Consider the following 21,292-nt stretch of genomic DNA (forward strand, 5'->3'; position numbering starts at 1 on the left):
TAGAAATCAATGCTATTAGAGGCTCTATCTAGTTTCACAAGACTGTTCTGCAACTAAATGCAAGAGGAAATGGTAGATGCCAGGCACACAGAGAAGTTCTGAGTGGGAGGCAACTGATGTGTGGCTTGTCCATAATTTTGTCGACGCTGTATTTAGAGTTGAGGAGGAGAGAGGAGTCACCCCTATGGAGATGGAAGTGAAATGAATAGCTGTGAGGCTATTTCAGTGGTGCTCAGCCTCTGACCGCAGAGCTGTGATGTCTCCAGGCTCCACTGCCTGCCTGTGAGCTGCTCTGACAGTGCTCCGTCCTCTTCAGCTATCACCATAGTCACCCAAGAGATGCTCGCTGACAACCTGCAGGAACTGCTTCTGCCGGGTCACTGTGTGTCCTTTTGGTAGAGGGAGGAGTGCCCCCTTAGATGAACTCTTGTTCACTGGGGCTCATTTGCCTTCTGGATGCTCCTGCTGCGGTGACTCATCTGACCCCTGCCGTCAAGGCTGTGCTTTGTTTTGAAATGCGAGCTCCATGGTGGAAGGGCCTGCCTGACATGTCCTTCAGCAGCAGCTGGAGGCTTTCTGCACAGCTGCCTCAAGGAAAGCACTTGTACAAAGCCCACAAAATTTCGGGGGGAGCAGAGGTTGGTGAAGTCTATTGGTTCCTTGTCACTGGTCAGAGATGTTGAGGAAGCACAGCAGGATTCACGCGGCTGCTGTGCCTCTCGAATAGTTGGACACGACACATTTCACTCTGGAGACCCCAAGAAGTCTTATATTATGCACAATATCACCTCAGTAGGTCTGCCAGCTTGATTTATTGGGCTGCACTTATTTTAGAAGCTTCACAAACAGATTGTCCATTATGTAAGCAAATGATGGATTTGACCTGCTTATTGTATCTGTAAGTAGAAGATAGGCATTGCTGTGGATCTAAAAAATGAAGAGTCTTGTATCTCCAGACAAATTATTCAAGCCTTTGCATACAGTGACTGCTAGTGTTCTGGACAGAATGTTTGTGAGCCAAAGCAACAATTAAATCAAGTTGGCAATTACTGTTTTTCTAGATAAATTAAGCAGGCAAGCTTTACTTACTGTTTGATTAAGCAATTTCTCTTTCTTTAGCTTGATTTCCTTCCCTGTAAATCATTTCAAAATCCATTATTTGGATGCAGGTACTGGGTTTAGAAATTGCCCAGAGGCAGGAACTCTCACAGCTTCATTCAGTGTCCCTATGAGGTCTGGGTCAGAAAGCCTCTCTCTGTACCTTACCTTCTCCAGGAAGTTCATGAACATTCAGCAAGTGATTTCCCACATTGTGTCCCTCAGCTACAATAGGTAGTAATCAATAGCAGCATTGTTCCTGTGAAGCCAGGAGTTGCATTCAGACCGGAGTATGTCTTTGCTTAGATGAGCGCTGCCAAACGATACCACGGAGGCCTTCAGTGCCCTTTGGGTGGCAGGTAAAATATGAATAAGCATCTCAGCCCTCAAAGGCTTACTGGTATCATAGTGGGGTCCACTACATACCAAGATCATATGACACAGATGTCCTAGACACGTGTCAGTGGGACTTTGCTCTTCTCTCATACCCAGAAGCATCCCTTTCTGAGCAGAAGAGAGATCTTTTCTTTCCCCAGGCCAACAGAAATGCTGCTGCACTTGCAGCCATCACGTGGCACAGCCTGTAGAGTGTCAGTCAGACAAAATGCAGAGCCTCACCATTTTCTGCCTGATGCTCGGGGAGCGCGAGATGGGTGGCTACAGAGAGAGAGAGAGAGAGAGGGGGCAGCTGGCGCGAGCTGACAGCTCTATGGGAACAGGGCTCTGGGAGCTGCATCGCAATGAAGATGCTGGGTGGGGGGTGGCGGGGGCTGATGTCACCCATCGTTCTCTGTGAGATGCAGTTTGTGGGTAGCTGTAAGAATAGAGCAATAACAATTAATTTACAGTAAGACAGTGAAAGCTGCTCAGGTTTCATCTCCGAGCTGCCAGCCCAGATACCGTGAATGTTGCTTTAAAACCAGAGGGCTTTTCTCATGCTGCTGCCGTGTGGCTGTTGTTCGGCTGTGCCTGTGTTTCACCCTTCAGTGCTCTGCCCTGCGTAGGTTCCCGCAGTGGAGCACTGGAGCCACCGAGGAGACACACACGCTTTGCACACTAATTTCTCTGCAGGCGGGATTCAGTAGTTCTATTTGCACAATCTTGCTGTAGTTCATATAACGATGCTTGCAGCTGATCAATTCCTCTGCCAATCGCCTTTCCATAGCCAGGATTCCTTCCGATTATACACAGCAACAGAAATCCTTACTGCTCCTGTTGCACTGGCTGCAAAATCTGGTTTGCATATGCAGGCTGTAGGGTGTCTGGAACAGAACAAACCCGTGCTTCAGCAATACTGGGTACGTGTGTGGGCAGTGTGAGGATACTTTACTCAGATTCCCACTTCCCCAGCAATCTTCCCACCTCTCCCTCCTCAGAGCCTGCTTCCCCTGGAACCATGCTGTCACACCCGGGTGATGCCATAGATCCTGGCCCCTTGTGTCTGGGCATACCTGGTATTTTTCCAAACAGATACTCAGAATCCATTGCAAGCTAAAAGAAGCTACTGTGAGCTTTTTTGTTTTCCTCCATTTGCACTCCGTTCATCAGTTTTCCTGTAAAAGGAGGATGATTCAAACTGACTTTTCTTACTTATCCAAAATCTCATTTTTCCTGCCTTTCAGGGCTGTGCCAACTGACAATAACTTTTAGCTTCAGTGAATTGTACAGAAAGGCTTGATTGCAAATAATTTGTAATTATTTCTGGAACACACTCTTCTTTTTTTTTCTTTGACTATTCAGTGTTATCTGGAAAAATCAGGAACATCAATTAGTCTTTAAAAGAACTAGGATGTGAAGTTCAAAATACATGAAAGCAGGAAGCTGGGCGTTCAGGAGACTTAGTATTTTTCTGAAAGCATTTGGAGGTGATTTCACTGCAGGAAAAGGCAATAAACAGAGCTCAGAGTGTCAGCTGGGTGGACAGAGCGGTGGAGGGCTATGGAGGGGACAGCCTGGAGTCCACTCTGGAGTGTGGTGATTTGGCAAGGGACTCGCTCCAGCCTGCAGGTACTCCAGAGTTTTTGAAATGTCCTGGCATCTCTGGGTCTGCAAAGTGGAGGACCTGCAGCCTCTGCCCTGCTGGGAGGAGGCTCTGGCAGCAGCAGGAGGAGGGCTTTTGTGAATCCCCAGCAGGTACGGCCACCTTGGCATATACAGCGTGTACAGAGCCGTGGTGTTGGGGCTGGGAATTTGGTTTAGCAGCCCAGAGGCACAGCCCTGGGCTGAGCCTGGCAGCAGTGTGTCTTCAACCACGGCGCAGTGGTTGTAGTGCTGGATTAACACAGAACTGCAGGGCCTGATTCTGTTCCGTGGGTGTTTGATTCTGGGCCATCGCTACCCAAGCTCCTGGATTTCCACCACTTTCAGTTAGAGCAGGAATCAATCATTTTAAATGCTGCAATAAATTGTAGCAAAAATAAAGGGACCTGGATACTTTTGAAGAAGCCTCCCCAGTCATAGCTTTGAGGCACCTGAGCAGCACATCAGTATTATTTTATGACACTGTCTTTTAGTCCTTTCATTGTCAGTATAGTTTTGTCCCCTTTAAATGCCCAAATAGTTTCCAGTAAGAGCTCATAGATTCAGGAGGGGGAAGAAATATGTACTGCATGAAATCATTCTGCTTGAAACCACCTATTGCTTGCAAAGCTGTTCGAATTAATCAGATGGTTCTTTTATTCCTTCTGTGTTCTTTCCCTCTTTGCTTTTTCCTACTAGCATGTTTCAGAAAAGGAAACAGTAACCTGCAGGGAAAGGACTTGTGGCTGTGAGGACAAGGCTATTTTGAAAGCCAGGGTTTCTTCTTTTCTTTTTTGTCACAGATACACATTCTCAGATGTTACTTCAACCTATTGATGAGGTTTCTATGGCCATTTGCTAAGATGCATCTTTGGGTGTATATTGTATGGCTGATCGCAGCACAGGAACATTTCCCTTCACAGAAGGATGCACGTTCAACTCTGGGTGTCTACAACAAATACACTTCAATTTGCTCTTGCTTTCTACTGGTTCTTTCTGGTGATGGGGGAAGCTCTGTGCAAGGATTGGTATAAACAAAGAAATTAGAATAAAAACCTTGTGTCAATTACCTTAGAGCCTAAACTGACAACAGATAGATGGTGAGAAGTGGCATTAAAGGGTAAAACAACAGGCGAGGCCCTGTGGCCTCTGACAAGGAGGTGACTTAAGCTCAGGTCTCCTGAGTGCCGATCTTTGGCACAGTTCAGAGGACCATGCCCTTTTTAATTCAGTTTCGCTAAGAATATTCAAACTTATCTACTTATATCTACAGAGATAATGAAATCCCAGCTAATATAAGCACTGGTGCTCGAATGCATTTAAGATCATGTGTGACTTTGAACAAGCAGTTCATTTTGTTAAAGCCAGTGGGGTTACTCCTGGTCTTGAACTACAAATATATATATATTTGGGCTCATACATATATACATATATATATATATATATGTTCTCTGCTGCCCTAGAGCTGGATTTTTCTCTCTTGAATTATGTGATGTAAATCAGAATCTGTGCATCTTTGGTTCACTGTCCAGCTCGTCTGGAGTTTAATTAAAGAAATTCTATTTCCTTTCACTCCTGGAGGCTCTTGTTAATAGCGTTACTCCTCAAAATATAGCAAGATTAGCTCCTTCTGCATTTAAAGTAATATTTTTAAGAACTTAAAAATGTTTAGGCTCCAAATCATTCCTTCATTTACAAAGAAACCCAGTGCTTTTGCCTCTTGTAGAAATCAAACAGGAGGAATTTTCCTATTACGTGTATTTTTATTCTGTTTGCTGTGGTGAAGAGGACAATAAATTGGCTTGTCTCTCTGAACTGCAAAAGCTGGTAAACACCCAAAGGACAACAGAAAATGACAACATTATTTTTAGGTTTTAGATGTTTTCAATCATTCCTTGTACAACGAGCAAATAATAAAAAACAGTCTGATAACACATTCTCATATTTCAGTCTCTCCTTAAAGAGTACAAAATATGCTTCAGAAGGGTAAGATGACCAGAAGTGGTTTGCATTTCCAAATTTAACTATGAGAGGCAGATTATCCGGGCATGTCTGAAAGCTATGCGTAACCTTTGCGCTGCAAATATCTCATTTCAAAAATGTCATATTCTGCTTTTCAGTAGGGCTTCCATAAGGCTATTTTAAGCACTGTGCTGCTTGTTTCTAGAGGAGAACTGAAGTTATTATAGGCTGCATGTTTTGTTTCACTTGCAGTTTATTAGAGCTAGATAATTGCTTGGTAGTAGGATGCTACTGAACACAGAGACCTCCTGCCCAGGCAGCGGAAAGTCTGTGAAATTCAGTTTTGCTTGTGAGGATCATTGTGCCTCCAGTGCATCAACTGCTGTCATTCAGGCTGTTCTGATGCAAAAGAGGAGCTGCTAGCACAGCACCCCCAGCTCCTGCAGCCAGGGCAGCTCCTGGAGGGCAAAGACCCATGTCACAGTTGCTGAGTTCTCTTCCTCTGATCGCCTCCAATCTGCTCCAACCCCTTGAGGGCCTGGTGGTCTCTTGCGGTTGAGCGTGTCTAATAGAAGCACTCTTGAGACTTCCTTTGTGCACTCTGATGTGGCTGTTTTAGGGAACTTGCACCTGGCAGAGAAAGAAATAGTCCTGACTTTCGTGTCTTCCATTTAGCTTTGGATCGGGTCCCGTGTGCTCTGACGTAGGAGTGGCAGAGTCTCAAAGCAAGTTACTGGCGACAGTTGCACCCAGGATGTAGTAATCCACATTGAGAAGCACTTAATTACTCCATGTTTAGAGCAGACAACGTGGCAGTATGTGTATCACCAATATGTCAGCGTGGTTTGCTTTTCATAGGAGTTTATGTTCCCAGCAGGCACCGAATGCTTTTTCTGCCTGATAAATGTCAAGTACTTAAAGCAATCTTGCCTGTTCTTCTCTGGAGATTGCCAAATAATCTCCTTTCATTGGCTATGGGATCTTGCCAGGGCTTCTGCATTCACGCACATTTATCCCTGCCAAATGTTGTAACACAGGAACTGTACAAATACTCCCTGCTCCTTTCATTAGCTTTGCATGGCTCTGGTTGGTTGCAGGATCCCTGTTTGTTTCCTCTGTTGTTCTGGGCTAGAGCAGTAGTTCACGATCCATATTCCATTGTCGGGTGTGTTGTAGAGTTCAGTCCTTGCTATGGAGCTGTGTTTCAGAGTAGAAGCCTTTCTTAAATAAACATGATAAGCATCTTGCCTCGTAGCTGCCTTAAAGCTAATTCAGTTTGTCTCCCGAATGCCCCACTGCAGCTGAGGGGAGTTCCAGTAGGTGTTGAGCAGTTCCTCTATTCCCAGTCATGATAAACAGATTGCTTTGCTGTTTGCTCTGTCATTTACCTGCGTATTTTCTCCAGGAAGAATGTTCCCACTGCATGTAGTGTAAAAGAGGCACCTCTATACTTTTGTAAGGTTTATAAAATATTGAAAGCGTTTAGTTTTAAATTTTAGTCTGAAAAGTCCAGTTTTTCAAAGAGGAGAAAAGATCTCGATAACATACTGCCTCCTAGAAATAGATGCTTTAATAAAATAAGCTATATCAGAGGGAAAAAATAGGAAGTGGAAAGTAAACCTTTCACCTTGCCATGTTTTACCCTGTGTATCATACTGCAAGACTGGGTCATTTGACCTTTTTGTTGATAATGTCACCAGGATATTTTAGACTAATGCTACGTATCATGTAATGGCAGATGAGAATGCTGTGTATGTCACTGCAGTACTTAATTTCAACCCATGCAAAAATACTTTACAAGACTAGATGGCAGAATGTCAATCATTTTTCCATGACATTTCCCATTTCCTTGTCTGTAATGTAATAACTTGTGAATGTTGTGTATACAAACCCCAGCACCTAAGGACAGGACTAGACCACATGGTAGAACCTCATCAGTTGAATAAAAACTGTGAAAATGGAAGAAGAGGCAAAATAAACTATATTTAGGGATTTTTTTGAAAACACAGTACTCTCCACCAATTTTAGCTACATTTTAGGTAAAATATCAGTTAGCACTAGCCTTGAATGACCTCCAGCCCAATAGCATTTTTGATGGCTTTGTCCACCAGTAGCATCTCACCAGATAACGAAATGGAAGAGTGGGGATATGTTCTCAGATGGCACTGTGGCACAGGAGATGCAGAAGACAGCATAGGGTCCAGGGGTCCAGGAAGGCATAGGAGCGGGAGACATTTGTATCTCAGCTGTTCATTAAGGTTGGTAGATACACACAGAACTGAAGACTGAGAAGCTTCTCTATACAAAACACACCATTTTTTCTAACCCAGCAAAGCCTGTAATCCTCTAGCCAGCCTAAAGTAGAGTTTGGGTCCCGGGCAACGTGTTCAGAAATGATCAGGCAGTTTGTGCCAGTCTCACTGACTGTCTCTTCAGTTTAATGACATCAATCTGAAGAAGATTGCTTTTGCCAGGGTTGTAAATCAGATTAACAGAGGTTTGGAGAGAGGATTGATAGCAAGTTTATGTCAGTAAAATGAGTATGAACATAATATACAAATAACAGACTAAACAGAAAGGAAATAGTGATTTAGCTGGAAGCAGGGCAAGAAAAATCTGCTAGTATTGTCAAATGCATCAGGAGGAGTATTTTCTGCAAAGCCCAAATGATTCTTGTAGCCTACATCTCATTCCCAAAAGTCTATCCTAATACATTCAAGAAAATTAATTTGGGTTAATTAAAAAGACAAATTTAAAGAGCATTAGGATATATCCATATAGTGAAAAACTATCAAGTTACCAAATACTCTTATCTGTGGTAGCTTTTGCATGTCCCTAGCCTGCTGCAAAGTGGAACACGTTAATTGGAACCATCATTAAAGCATAATACCATTTTTTGAGGTTGTGGGTATTTATTTTTTTAAATTCTGGTGAGATTTCTTTTTCTTTCTGCTTTGTTGTACTCTCCTTACACTTTGTCTTACACAAATGCTCTTTGCTTCGTATACGTGCACGCACATTCACTGCTCCTTCTTCCTAAACAAAACTGGAAGCTTGCTTAATATCTGCTTTTACTGCTACAGTGTGTAAGGACTGAGGAGAGGTTATTTAGCAGATCAAAGCAGATGTGTGACAAAGTGAAAACACTGCATTTGAATCCTCCTCTGCTGCTGACCCAGTTGTGTTAGAAAGATGCTGTAATGCAGGTGTCTTCCAGCCCTGAGCCAGCGTCCTCGCAGACTGTCAAAACACTGTCTTTCAGCTGGCAGGGCAGTGCCTCGCTGTTGGTGTTAGGAACATGTTTGAGGCTGTTTCTAAAAGAGGGATTTTAACTCCATGAGCCTTGCCTGCCTAGTTTCACGTTGAAATTTGCTGGCTGTTTCCTGATGGATCAGCTGAAGGTGCCTGGACGTTTCTCTGAGTGCTGAGTTTAGGGGCATATCTGTAGCAGTGAGCTAAGAGGAGGAGCGAAGTCCTGTAAGACAGGAAAACTGCTGCTCTGAACTGGCCTGTGGTTGAGGGTTTGTTTTTTTTTTTAATTGGGAAACTTAACAATGAGGTATGGAGGCTTTCAGTGCAAGAGCTCTTTACCCAATAGGAATGTAAATTAGGTTTAGCCTAAGTGTTAAATTTTGTTTCTGAGTAAGTTTGAGTCCATTAAAGATAAACACTGACTTCACCCGAACATTTAATGAGGCATTATTAACCTCAGCATTTAATGAGATGTTTTATTAGCTATTTATGCAAAGTGAACAAAATGCAATTACTATGAGTTTATTGTTTAATTCACAAAGGATAAGTTCTAAGAAATTCTTGACCTCTCCTGTTAAAAAATTTCATCTAGATGAAATTTCATTATTTATCATGATGTTTTGATTTATCATTTCAAAGACAAAATGGTCTTCCAGTTTGGGAAGGATCTGAATGTGAGAGATACTTTGTTCCCCCTTGACTTCACCAAAATCTCATTAATTCACAGGCTGGAGTCCAGATAAATGATTTGGATTATCCCGATGCCAAATTTTACAGTATTTGTATATGAGTGTTTTCTTTCTCAGTCAGTGCTGAGAATTGTTCTTTTATGCAAGAAGTTGCTATAAATAAAAAGGTCTCGATTCATCACTGTGTCACTGCAGAGTTACATCATTGTCATTCCAGGATGAATGTCCAGATCTTTACTGTTCTCTTGCAGCCATAAGGAGTTCATTTGGATACTTAGTTTTATGTCTTTGGCAACTCCTTGGGTCTGTAAAATCCCACAGTGATATTTGAAAAGCATAATATTTAAAAATGGAAAGTCCCCTGTCCAAAGAGTTTGGGAGTGAGCAGATGTCTCGGAGGAAGAGAAGTGCTCGGTAGCTACTTAATACTGGAGTGTCAGAGCATTCTGGGGGAGGATTAGGAGTGTTTTGAATAGGGTGTTATTTTTACAGTGTTCTATTAATGTAATACTGGAGAAAACCAGTAACAGACTGGTCCCAGGATATCCATTACAGGCACTGTAACAGCGATCCTGTGGTTGGCAAAGTGCATTGCATACTTCTAATGAGTTTATATTTTGTTCTGTTTCCAGTGTCAGCCAAACCAAGACCTCACAGTGACGAATACACAAAGAAGATTCCACCTCCTAAGCCGAAACGAAATCCAAACACTCAGCTAAGCACATCTTTTGATGAAACATATATCAAAAAGCACGGCCCTATGAAGACAACACTCACTAGGGATGCGTCTTTATCGCAGGTCAGCAGTCCTGCCCCAGACACAGAGGAAGAGGAGCCTGTTTATATTGAAATGGTTGGGAATATTCTCAGAGACTTCAAAAAAGATGAGGATGACCAAAGTGAAGCAGTCTATGAGGAGATGAAATACCCTATATTTGATGATGTAGGCCAAGATTCAAAATGTCAATGTGAATATGACCATCACACTTGTTCTTCTCAGTGTGCTACTCCCACAGTGCCTGACCTAGATTTCACCAAGTCTTCAGTGCCATCTACTCCCAAGGGCTTGCTTTGTGACATACCCCCACCATTTCCAAATCTGCTTTCTCACAGACCTCCACTGCTGGTGTTCCCACCAGCACCAGTGCAGTGTTCCCCAAATTCTGACGAGTCTCCTCTAACTCCACTAGAGGTCACAAAGCTTCCCGTTTTAGAAAATGTGTCTTACATCAAGCAACAAGCTGGAGCTTCTCCTTCTTCACTGCCACCTCATACACCAGGCCATCAAAAACTGGAGAAAGACCAGACAGTATCTCATGGAACTAGCACCCCTGGGCACACCTCCTCACCTCCTCATCCTTCTACCTTGTACAGAACGCAGTCTCCACATGGGTATCCTAAAAGTCACTCTGCCTCACCTTCTCCTGTCAGTATGGGTAGGTCTCTTACCCCCTTAAGCCTCAAAAGACCTCCACCTTATGACTCTGTACATTCAGGAAGTCTCTCAAGAAGCTCTCCATCAGTGCCTCATTCTACAGCCAGAAACACATTGCAAGAAGGAGGAAAGATGGTAAATGCCTCAGTCAGTACCTACGGGTCATCATCTCAGAGTGGTTCTCGTTCTCGGACACCCACCAGTCCTCTGGAGGAACTAACCAGCCTCTTTACCTCAGGACGAAGTCTCCTGAGGAAGTCCTCCAGTGGCAGAAGATCTAAGGAACCTGCAGAAAGTAAGTTCTTCATGCAATTTTTCCTTGTTCTTCCTTGTATAATAATATTTTTCACTGTATTTCACTAAATCACATGCTTGCAAAAATCAAATACCTGAGAAGTCTTAATTCCTTGAATGACTTTATTGTAAAGGGAAGACAAGTGATTATTATTATAATTGCTTTAGTTGACATATTTTTAAGATTTTTAAGTACACGTACTGCACTGCAGAAACACAATTCGTGGCTTGGTCTTGCAACAGAAATCAGTTTTCATTAACTTTTTCACAGTTGTAGGGGTTCCATGCGTGGCAGGATCTTCCCACCATGTCACATCCTTCCTTTCTTGATAGTTGCTAAGACACAGTAACTGATATAGCAAAATAACCAACAGTAGTTATTTTTTGTCAGTGATCCATTTGATTGCTCTTGGCCAGTGACTGCAGCATGTATGACAGCAACCAGAGGTACCAGCTTAAACCATTCTCCCTCCCACTGCCTCCTTCCCTCCTGTGCCACAGAGTGCCGGTGGGACTGGTTAGGAGGCCACACCATGAATCGATCCAAAAAACAACATACCACGTTAACCACAGGCAGAGGTAAGCACTGGAGGAAGCTATGCAGGAAAGCCATAAGCCAATATTGACTTTTCATCAGTTGCATCACAGAGTCGTCGTCCCTCCACATTCAGGTTTACACGCCTGTTTCTGAGCTAGTGGAATATGGAACCTCCTAATGAAAATAGCAGGAGTCCCAGGTGAGAGGGAAAGCAGAACCTGGCACCTCTGTTGCTAAAAGGTTCCTCTTTGGCAGTGCCTAAGACAACATCTTGCAGTGGAAGGTACCCACAACAGCTTTTCTCAGTGTGCAAAGTGGACTCAGTGTGCTTTCTCCTCCAACTTCAGTCAAATCAGTTTGTGAGTGCATTCTTGACACCTGCCTAACAGAAAAGCTCTTTGGAGAAGTGCAGATCTTATCTTCATGTAAGTGCTATATTATACCTACTTGGAAACTGTAACATACTAAATACAATGTGATAAACTACACTGGTTTGTGGCTGATAAAGGAAGGTTATCTGGTTTCTGGGCTTCCGTATTGCTACAGAAGTGAGACCTGCATGGCCTTTCTGGTTGTGTTTGTGCTACTCTGTCACATCACAGTGTGGTCACATCACTTTAAGATGTGCTCAGGGGGCTCACCAGGACACTCACTCTGAGTTTGCACGAGTAGAGGTTGCCTACCTTGCACACACATGTGTAAGTATATATGGAGAAGGTTGGTGGCAATGGTTTGCGTTGGCACACAAAGCATTCCTTCTGATTCATGGACTCCACTGTCCCAACATCAGCAGTTTTATTCTTATTTATCTTTGTGCAGATCAGACATCATAACTCTGAAATCAGAAGGTGGAGGTGGGAATGGAGTTAGCAGAATACAGAGAATCAATCTGTACTGGTGCAGCAGTTTGCTTAAGTTGGCTTTAGTATTTTTATGGCCTGCTGTCATAAATATGAAGGTCTTAGCTCTGTGATTTGGTAGGGTTTCACTAAGTGATTACAGTAATAAACATGCAATAATGCCAGATTTGTGTGCTGAATGGAAGCAAGTTTGTACCTAAAAGGCAAAATGATTCTTGTAATTGGAACAATTACGAGGGATGTGATGTGACATTTGCAAATAATTGCAGTGAAGTGGTAGGGAGATTTTGGCAAATTGCAGACAATATTGAACACTATTAAACATGCTTCTTACTCATAAGTGAGCAGAAATCCCCTGTAAATGCCACGCTACACCAGATCTACCTGGTGAGCTTTGTAAATTGGACGGTTTTATGCTCACTGACCAGTCCCAGGTTGTACCAGGTTTGGAACCCGTAACGATTCCCGCAGTAGATGCGGCAAGTCCTGGGAAATGTCAGCACATCTGTACTGCTGTCTCATGCCCACCTCCCTAAAGATATTCTCTGTATTCCACTTGACTGAGATTGAATGCAGACCTTTCAAAGGACTTCTCACTGATAAATTTAAAATAAATCTTGCCCTGCAGATCTGTACCAAGCACAGCTTTCTTCCTGGCCTCTCAAGGAGCATCATTCTGCTTGCTCCTTAGGAAGCAGAAATGTGCTCCTTGCTGGTCGTGAGTGGAAAAACAAGAGAGATATGAAATAGCAACTCTGTTCATTTACTATCAAGACAAACATTGCTGTTATAAATAGACACCGGTGGTGAAAAGACTCTGGAGTGCAGCTGCGTTGAGTAAATGAACAGACTGCCCATCTAATCCGATTGTAATTTGTCTGGTATTTACAGTATGACTTCAATCCCGTGGGATTACTGCACTAAGCAAGAACCAGGTTTGCGCTCAGATATTAAAGAGGTAGAAGACACTCTAAGATTTACAGAGAACGCATCAGAACACATTCTATGTCTTGTGATTCTGCACTAAAATGGTCCATCATAGAGAACCTAAATTGTGGGATTGGAATGAGGAATCTGGCCAGACTGCCCTGTTTACCTGCTGTGATTATAAGTAGTGGTAGATAGTGTAGACTGGACTAATCGTATGATATTAGAGGAATCTTGCTCCTGCAAATCACACTGGAAGCCTAAGGCACTCATGCAGTCTTGGGTTATTCTTATTAAACTACAGGAGAGCAAAGGCATAAGCATAGGGCTGACTGACTGCCATGGGTTTGTAGTTGTCACATCAGTATAATTTGCTCTCAGCATGCAAAAAAATTTCCAGAATCTAGAGAATAATAAACACACACACACACACACAGAAAGTTCTGTGACTGTTACAGAACCATGCTAGGAAACTAAGAGTAGTTGCTTCAAAAGCATAAAATTATTCTGAGCATACCTCAAGCAACTTTCTTTTTGAATCTCTGTGACTTGTCTGAAGCTCTCACTGTCATATGCTAGTCAGAGAAGAAACTGCACAAGTCTGAATTTTATATTCAGCTGTGTGTATGGAGAAGGCGTTGCAGCAGCTACAGAGAAAATTGTAATCTGTAGTGGTGTTACTGTACCTGACTGCGTGGAAATTTGGCGTCTGAGTCCAAACTCAGAATGTATTACCTGGCTTTTCATTTGTGGTGTTTTTGAATGGGTTTATTTTTGAGGAGGGGGGCTGCACAAACCTTATTTCCAGTCAGCAGCTTTAATGCACAAGCAAAGCTGCCCTTGTAGCCTTTCTGTATTTTCTTTACTCTTCTCCCATTTTTCCTTTTTCATCCCCCTTCATCTTATTCCTACAGAGTTCACTGGAATTGCAGAGTGGGAAATTGGGATAAATCAGTGATAGTAAGGAGACTGTCACCTCAGGGCCACATTTGCTGTGGATATGAGCTTCTGTTGAGGTCCTGGACATGTTGCTGAATGCTCTCAGCATCCCCTGGCTGCAGCTGTGATGTGCATAAGCAGCTCACTTATTGTGCTGTGTTCTTCTAAAAACCCTCGTGTGTGCTGTTAGCATCTCAAATATGCATTGCAGCTCCAGGATGAAGGTGGAGAGAAAAGAACAAAGAAAAATAAACTGCAAGGCTGAATCAGAAATTAAAAATTGGTGGAAGTTGATCACAAAGAAATGCAGAAAGATGGAGAGAACCCCTACAGAAAACATGATGCAAAGCATGAAAAATCTGAGAGGGTGGTCTTCAGAGGTTAGGAGAAAACAACTTAAAGGGCACCAACATTGCCTGCTGTCCTTGGGCTGCTGTAGTGTGTCCTTCTCTAATACAGTTGGAAGGTGGTTAAGTGTGCCTGCTCAATCCAGCTGGGTCAAATGACACATTCCTTTTGCTTTTAGCATCTTCTCTGAGTGTTTGTTACCCATATCCATCAAAAAGAGGGGGGAGAGGGAGGGAGTGGCCTTTGGATTTTCTGGAGCTGTATTTGCTGCCTCTGTCTTTTCTGCACCACAGAAACATGCTGTACTCCATGCAAATACAGAACTGGAGCCATCCTGCAGGAAAGTGGGAGAGGGAGTGTTCACCAGGGAGTGCAGTGACAGGGGTGATGGCTCCAAGCTGAATGAGGGTGAGTTTATATTAGACATTAGGAAGAAATTATTTACTATGAGGGTGGTGAGGCCCTGGCACAGGTTTCCCAGAGAGACTGGGGATGCCCCATCACTGGAAGTGTTCAAGGCCAGGTTGGATGAGGCTTTGGGCCACCTGTGCTAGTGTAGGGTGTCCCTGCCCATGGCAGGGGGTCGGAACTAGATGATCTTTGAGGTCCCTTCCAAACCAAACCATTCTATGATTCTATGTGCCTATAGACATACCCACATCCTAAAATGCAAAACCAAAGCAGCTGCTGATGTGCATCTGAACTGCACTCCCAGGTAGTGCATTTTTTTCTGGGTGAAGTGGTCCTGTAAAGCAGGGTTTGTGTATCAGTTATTTCCATTTGTTAAGGCTTCAGTTCCCTCATCATTTCCTGGGAACTTTGTCCCTTCTTTGAGCAAGTATTGCAAATACTCATCCTACTGAACTGCACAAAACAATAGTTACCTCTGCTGTGTGCCCTGACTCTGTGCACATGGTGTGGGATCAGGACACGCGATGCACAGCAGCTTGTTGCTCCTTTCCTCAGCTGCTCTGCAGGACTCCTTGGCTGCTTTGCCTTTTGCCTACAGAGAGTTTCACTCTTCAGCTTTTAATCACATATAGGGAGGAAATTTGTGAACGTGCTACTTTGAAAATTCAGTTAAAGTGATTGAAAATTGGGATAATTATTAACATTTCCTGTTCCTGGCTCATACCCACTGCATTAGGAATCTAAAACATTTTATTATAAGCTGTCAAATAGAGTGGTGAAGGGAGGGGTGCAGAAGTGACTGAACTTGTGAAAAGGAGCTCATGCCGATTTCAGGCAGCTGAGACCTCATGAAGAAACGGTGGAGTTAGAGTAGAAATTTTTACCATCTTTTTTTTTAATATTTTTTTAATGTGGGTGGTTTCCAAGGAGCTAGAAAGCAGCTCTGGGTTCCCTGTATGTTGGAAAAGAGAATTTAGGAAATAAGTCAAGTGAAAATTCACTCCACATGGGTCTGCTCTGTTGTTTAACCTCCACCTCTGTGCATCAAATGCAGGATAAGGGACATGGACAGGAGGCTTTAAAGGAGTTAGGATGAAAAGTGCTGGCCTAAGGAGGGTGGACTAGGTATGCAACTGACCTGTGCATATGTTCTCATCTGGATACCTGTTTGCCTCTGGTATTCTGAAGAGACGAGCTTGTCTGGAGTACTAGGCTAGCCAGACTAAATACCATTGCTCAAGTGCTGCGTAGCTGAGACTCAGTATCAGTGACTGAAATTTGGAAGTCAACATCATTTCCAACCTCAAGGTTAATATAGTTCTCTAATTTTACATGAAGAGGGTCAGCCTAATTCTCCAGCCTTTTTCTGCATTGTAGCAATTGATTGCCTGCAGTATGAGTGCCATGTTCAGCCTAATGAGTTAGCTTTAGCTTTGCAGGAATAATATTGCATAACTGAGGTTACTCCTGAACCTTTGTGCCAGAGGTGTTTTGGCTTCTCTGTCACAGGTGAAGCAGCTGTTTCACTAGAAGGTATCTTTTCTAGTGTGATGACCCATGACATGTCTGATATTAGTCGAGGTGATCACAGCAGTCACGTCTCATTTGACAATCCTGAAAGCAGATCTGAAAGAAAAGACTCAGAGGAGGGAGCAGGGGGAAGTGCCAGAGGAAAAGGAACAGAGGGCAAGAGAAGACCAGCTTTGAAGAGAATGACGCTCGTTTACCACCAGAAGGATATGGTCCCACCACAGTTAATTGCATCTAGTAAAAGCCTGAAGAAGACTCGGTCCTTGCCCATCAATTACTACCAGTCAAGATACAAGCAAGCTAAGGAGTAGCAGCATGAGAAATACTTTCCTCAAGAGCTCACTCGTGAGTGCGTATTCAGGGCAAGAGCTGTGTGCACCTGCACGCACAGAGGTCAGGAGCTGTCTGCTCTGCTGGTGTCAGTCGGGTCTCTCAAGCTCTGCCCTCCTCCAGCAGATGTGCCTGTTGTGGGGTGTGTGCCATGCTGTGAGACAGAAGTGAAGACAACTGAAGTGTGAACGTGGATGAGCAGATGTGGTCAGCATTCTTCAGAAGCCAAGCTTTTGGGGAAAAACATGATTAATTTTGCAGCTGAGTGGTCTTGAGTGCTGCTGCAGTCGTACCTGTTGTTGTCCTTCAGCAGTAATCCTTGGAGGCTCTAGCAAAGAGAAGTGGGCACTGGACTAAATATTTTGATCCAGATCAGCTAGCCCAGCCAGCTGGAGCCTCTTACTTGTTGAAGCCGACATGTATTCCCCAATTAACAATCACAGGAAATAATTGGAAAGAAAAATCATATCCTGGCAGTAAGGGCATTCAGTTAAGCATGCAAAAGGCAGGAAACCAGCACTTCACCTCAGTTTACTCTGTGGGAAAGAGTGAGCTGAGAAGCAAAGGTACAAAGGAGAAGTGTGTGAAAGGATGCACGGCAGCTCGGTGGCAGCTTGCAGGTGCCTGGGTGTTATTCCCCTGCTGTAGCTCCACTGCCTCGTTTCGCAGTGCACACCAGTAATTCAGTTATTTCCCAGCACCAGGGATGATGATGCCAGGTTGGGGAACTTGTTTGAAAGGGGTAAATTGCTGTGCACCCGTGCCCTGATTGAAATGCACGCTCTGTCCTTTGCTGTCTTGCTGCTTTCACACAAAAGCCAGTATGTCTATTTTAAGGGCATTTAGTTGTTCAAGTCACTAATGGATGGGATGTCCCCTCCATTTTTAAGATGAAGGAATGTCTTTGTTACATGCAGTTAGGAAATAGAAAACACACGTTTTGAGATGATATGCAATGGTTTTGCTAATTGGTACCATGACATTGTCTCCTCTTCTAATTCAGCAATTTAGGCTCATCAGAAAATTGTGTCCTCCTGGGACTGTGACGGTATACAGAAGCATTGAAGAAGACATAATTTCATAAATAATTGCTCAGGTTATTCTGGAAACAGCTGCTGTTTCTGATTGATGTACATGGATTTATTTATTCCTTCTGTTTATATTACTTGACTGCTTGATAGAATTTCTGGTTAGCAAGTTAATCGATATTTGTTTTTATGAGGAAGGGGTAAAAAAAGACAAAGTGCTACAGATAAAGCTATTTTGGTTTTGATACATTTCAAGTAAAGGTGATTTCAGGTAAAGAACTGAAAAAGCAGTTTTCTCTTTAGGTATAACATACAGAAAGATGTGCCCTGTCTGAAAATTGTTCAAAATAAAGGTGAAAAAATGCCATAAATTCAATTACTGGCACCTACTTCACTGTGTTGTGAATAAGCAAATTAACACGTGCTGCACTTAAGGATGTGGATAACGATAATAGGTTCTGAGTTTTAAGTGCCATTGATTTATATATATCTATATCTTTTTTCCCCTGAATAGGGCTTTCTAAGCCAGAGAACTAACTTGACCTTTAGGCCAAATCCTCAGCACTTATAAATCACTGCTGCTTATTCGAAATCAGGAGAGCTACTCCAGTTTACACCATCTGTGTCTCTGGCTGCAAGAAAATAAATGTGTCCTTTGTGACTGGAACAGCTTGTATCCAAACTGGTGGAGTCCTACAGCAGGGCGGTGAATTGGAGCGCTTACTGCTGTCTTGTTTCAAACAGGACCACACAATTTATGACCAATTTATGGGTGCTCGGTAATAACGGTAGGGAATGCTGCATCTGGTGATGTTTGCCATAAGCATACGGCACCTTCATTGAAAGTGCTAAAAACAACTTCTCTCTGTGCTCTAAGTATCAGTGTTGAGTACCAGGGTCCTCCTTTTGTGAAAGAACTAAGGTAAAAAACCCAGCAGAGGATGGGAATGAAACTACTTTGATTTAAAGGAAAGGAGAGCTTTATTTACGTAGCCTCTGCTTGGTCAGTAGAGCATTGCACCCAAGCAGCTGCACTGACTGAAGCTGGCCAGGCTGGTGGTGCCAGAGGTTTGAGAGGATGTGCTCCGAGGGCAGCAGCTGTGTCATCTGCGGGGGGTGGCTGTCCCAGCCCAGCGTCCTCACTGGTGTCCTGCTCCCTGGGGCTTCTGGGTTTGAGGAGGAGACATGCTTTATTTCAATCCCCTGGGACTCTGAATGGTTTTACTGAACATAGACATCTTCAACTTGATACCCTCTAGAGGTGTTAGGAGATTGTCTGAAGAGCTGTTAGGGGGCTGTCTGATTATCTCTAGCCTGGGCTCAGTTGGAGATGATCTATTTGAGAATAATATGGAGCCTCTTGCTGGAGGAAATGTGTGGCATCAGTTTGGTTGTAGAGTATCTTACGAAGATCATATCATATGTTGCAGCAGTTGGAGAATTTTAAGTTTCAAGCGGGAATTGCAGTTCAGATGTAACAAGATACCTGTGTGTGTCAGCTCTATGAAAGGGAGAAAGCAAGTTCTTGAGAGTGTAGATCAGCCCATGTGTGGGAGCTGTGGTGCATCTTTCGGTGGGTCGGTTTGGCTGGCTGGGTGCAGTGATAACTCCCAGTGTGTGACCAGTGGGCACTCGAGCCCTTGACATTGGTAGTACAGGGACTTTCAGAACTTGTCGTTATCACTGAGCACTGAACCCTGAATTGCATTTTTTCCAAGTATTAGATTTTCTTTGCATTAGGTTTGAAGTGTATTTTTGTGTTAAATCTCTACAACTCAAGACCGTTAGTAGGAAGGGCTACACTTACTGTGTTTGTTTTTAAACAGCATGATGTCCATGAAGCACTAGGAACTAGATTTGACATGCTCCACGGGTAGGTATACAGAAGATAGCACTTAAGTCTGTCTGTTTAAACTAAGTCCCAGGGAATGAGATCACAGTTTTGTTTAGGAAAAATAACCAAAGCCGCCCAGACCACACAACCCCACCAAGCCAAGGACTGCGAGCTTTCGAAAGGTGAAGTACTGTGCAGCTGTCAAAGAGAGCTGAACACAACAGTTTCCTCAAAATTTCTTGTGAGCATGGAACAGTTTTGTAAGCAAAAATATCTTTTTTTCCTGAGAAACTAGAATATTGACATCATAGCCAGAGGAGCTGCTCAAGATCATTGTTAAATTAAAGTCTTCTGCATGCTGGCTTATGATCTGAAACCTGTTTTCCTGATCTCTGTTGCCATTGCATCTTTACAGGAGATGGAGTTTAATTAAATGTCTGACCTGCACTTAGAGTGACGCAGCTCTAGCTGTAGAAGCCAGGTGATTTTAAGAGAAGATGGTGGAAACTTTGTGGGAGGATAAAGGAAAGAACAATGTTTCCTTCCTCGCTTCTAAAGTCCTCCAATACTTATGACTGCTTTTCCTCGTCTTCTGATATCTTAAAATGCCTTTACATTACTGATCTCTGTAACAAAGACTGACAATTTCTTGGGCTAAATGGTTTATACATCCATTTTTTAAAGACATGCTTTTTCTGGCATGTCTAATTTGATTCCTGGCAGAGTAAGCTTAAATCTTAAACCCCGTCATTAAAGGCCCAATTGAAAACTCCTTGAAGTATGAGGTAAGATATACTTCAGGGGATCCCATCAGAAATTATGGCAAGAGGGGCCCTCTCCTTGTCTTAAGCTGCTGTTCCTTGCAAACCCACTCTGCGTTAAATCAAGGCACTTAGGTATCCAGAGTGTAGCAGGGAATAGTGCAAAGACTAAGAAAAAATAGTAGGTGACCAAATGATATGCTACAGGTTTTGTCAGTGTGTTATCTAATCTGCCCATAACATTCTGATTAAAAGTTTTAGACTTTTGACTGAGAAAAGGCGGATATAGATGCTTCTCCTTGGGTTTTCTCTGGACCTTCCAGGAGCCTATCAGTAACAATAGAAATCAGAGTCAGAAAAAGCTCTATTTGGGTTATACATGTAACATTGATTCAAATATTGAACTGTGAAACTCCAGGGGTGTACAAACATGCTAGGTATAGATAAGGGGAGAAGTACAGGAACATTGAGGAAATAATTGTCAGGATAATAATGCATATTAAAAAATTAGGTTCATTTACATTCAATTTGATGTGAAGGTTCAGGTTACTTTTACTCCTCTGAACAGAATTATCCATCCCTAATAATTACTTTTTTGTTAAAACAGTAACATGCAATTAGCACTGTATCTGGCATTTAAGAATGAGTAAGGAGAACTATTGTTCTTGTAACTACTCATCTGAGAAAGAGAAGCTGCGTGTTTAATTTTGCTGGAAATGGAAATTACTTTGTATTTTTGTGTGTGACTTAAATTCGTAACTTAAAAGGTGCCTTCTTCCGGGAAATCTATAGCTCTCTGACTGCTCAGACAATGCTTTCATCATTTATATTTAATTTGTATGTGCTGTACCAGACAGGGAGAGGCTTGTGCCAGCCACACTCGGTGCTCTGCACACTTGTGCAAGCAGGAATAGCGTTGTACTGCAAGCACGGGCATCGGATGGAGCTGTACAGGGCTGTCTGCCTTTCTGCTTCTGTCCTCGGGACCTGAAGTCCATTCTGTCAGGGCTTAACGGTTGCTTAGCTAGCAAGAATAA

The 21,292-nt window shown here is 43.1% G+C and overlaps 1 protein-coding gene across 1 annotated transcript in view; it reads left to right on the forward strand.

The window, feature by feature from the left end:
* NYAP2 (neuronal tyrosine-phosphorylated phosphoinositide-3-kinase adaptor 2) overlaps positions 1–21,292 on the forward strand; it is a gene marked incomplete at its 3' end in the record, with an annotated part of 127,971 nt that overhangs the window by 67,612 nt on the left and 39,067 nt on the right. Inside the window, exon 3 of the mRNA XM_084267522.1 lies at positions 9,653–10,750. Within this exon, the coding sequence (XP_084123648.1) occupies positions 9,653–10,750 (1,098 nt within the window). The remainder of the gene's footprint in view (positions 1–9,652; positions 10,751–21,292) is intronic.

Source organism: Gallinula chloropus, assembly GCF_964237585.1.
Source record: "Gallinula chloropus genome assembly, chromosome: 8".
In the NCBI taxonomy this organism is placed as follows: Eukaryota; Metazoa; Chordata; class Aves; order Gruiformes; family Rallidae; genus Gallinula; species Gallinula chloropus.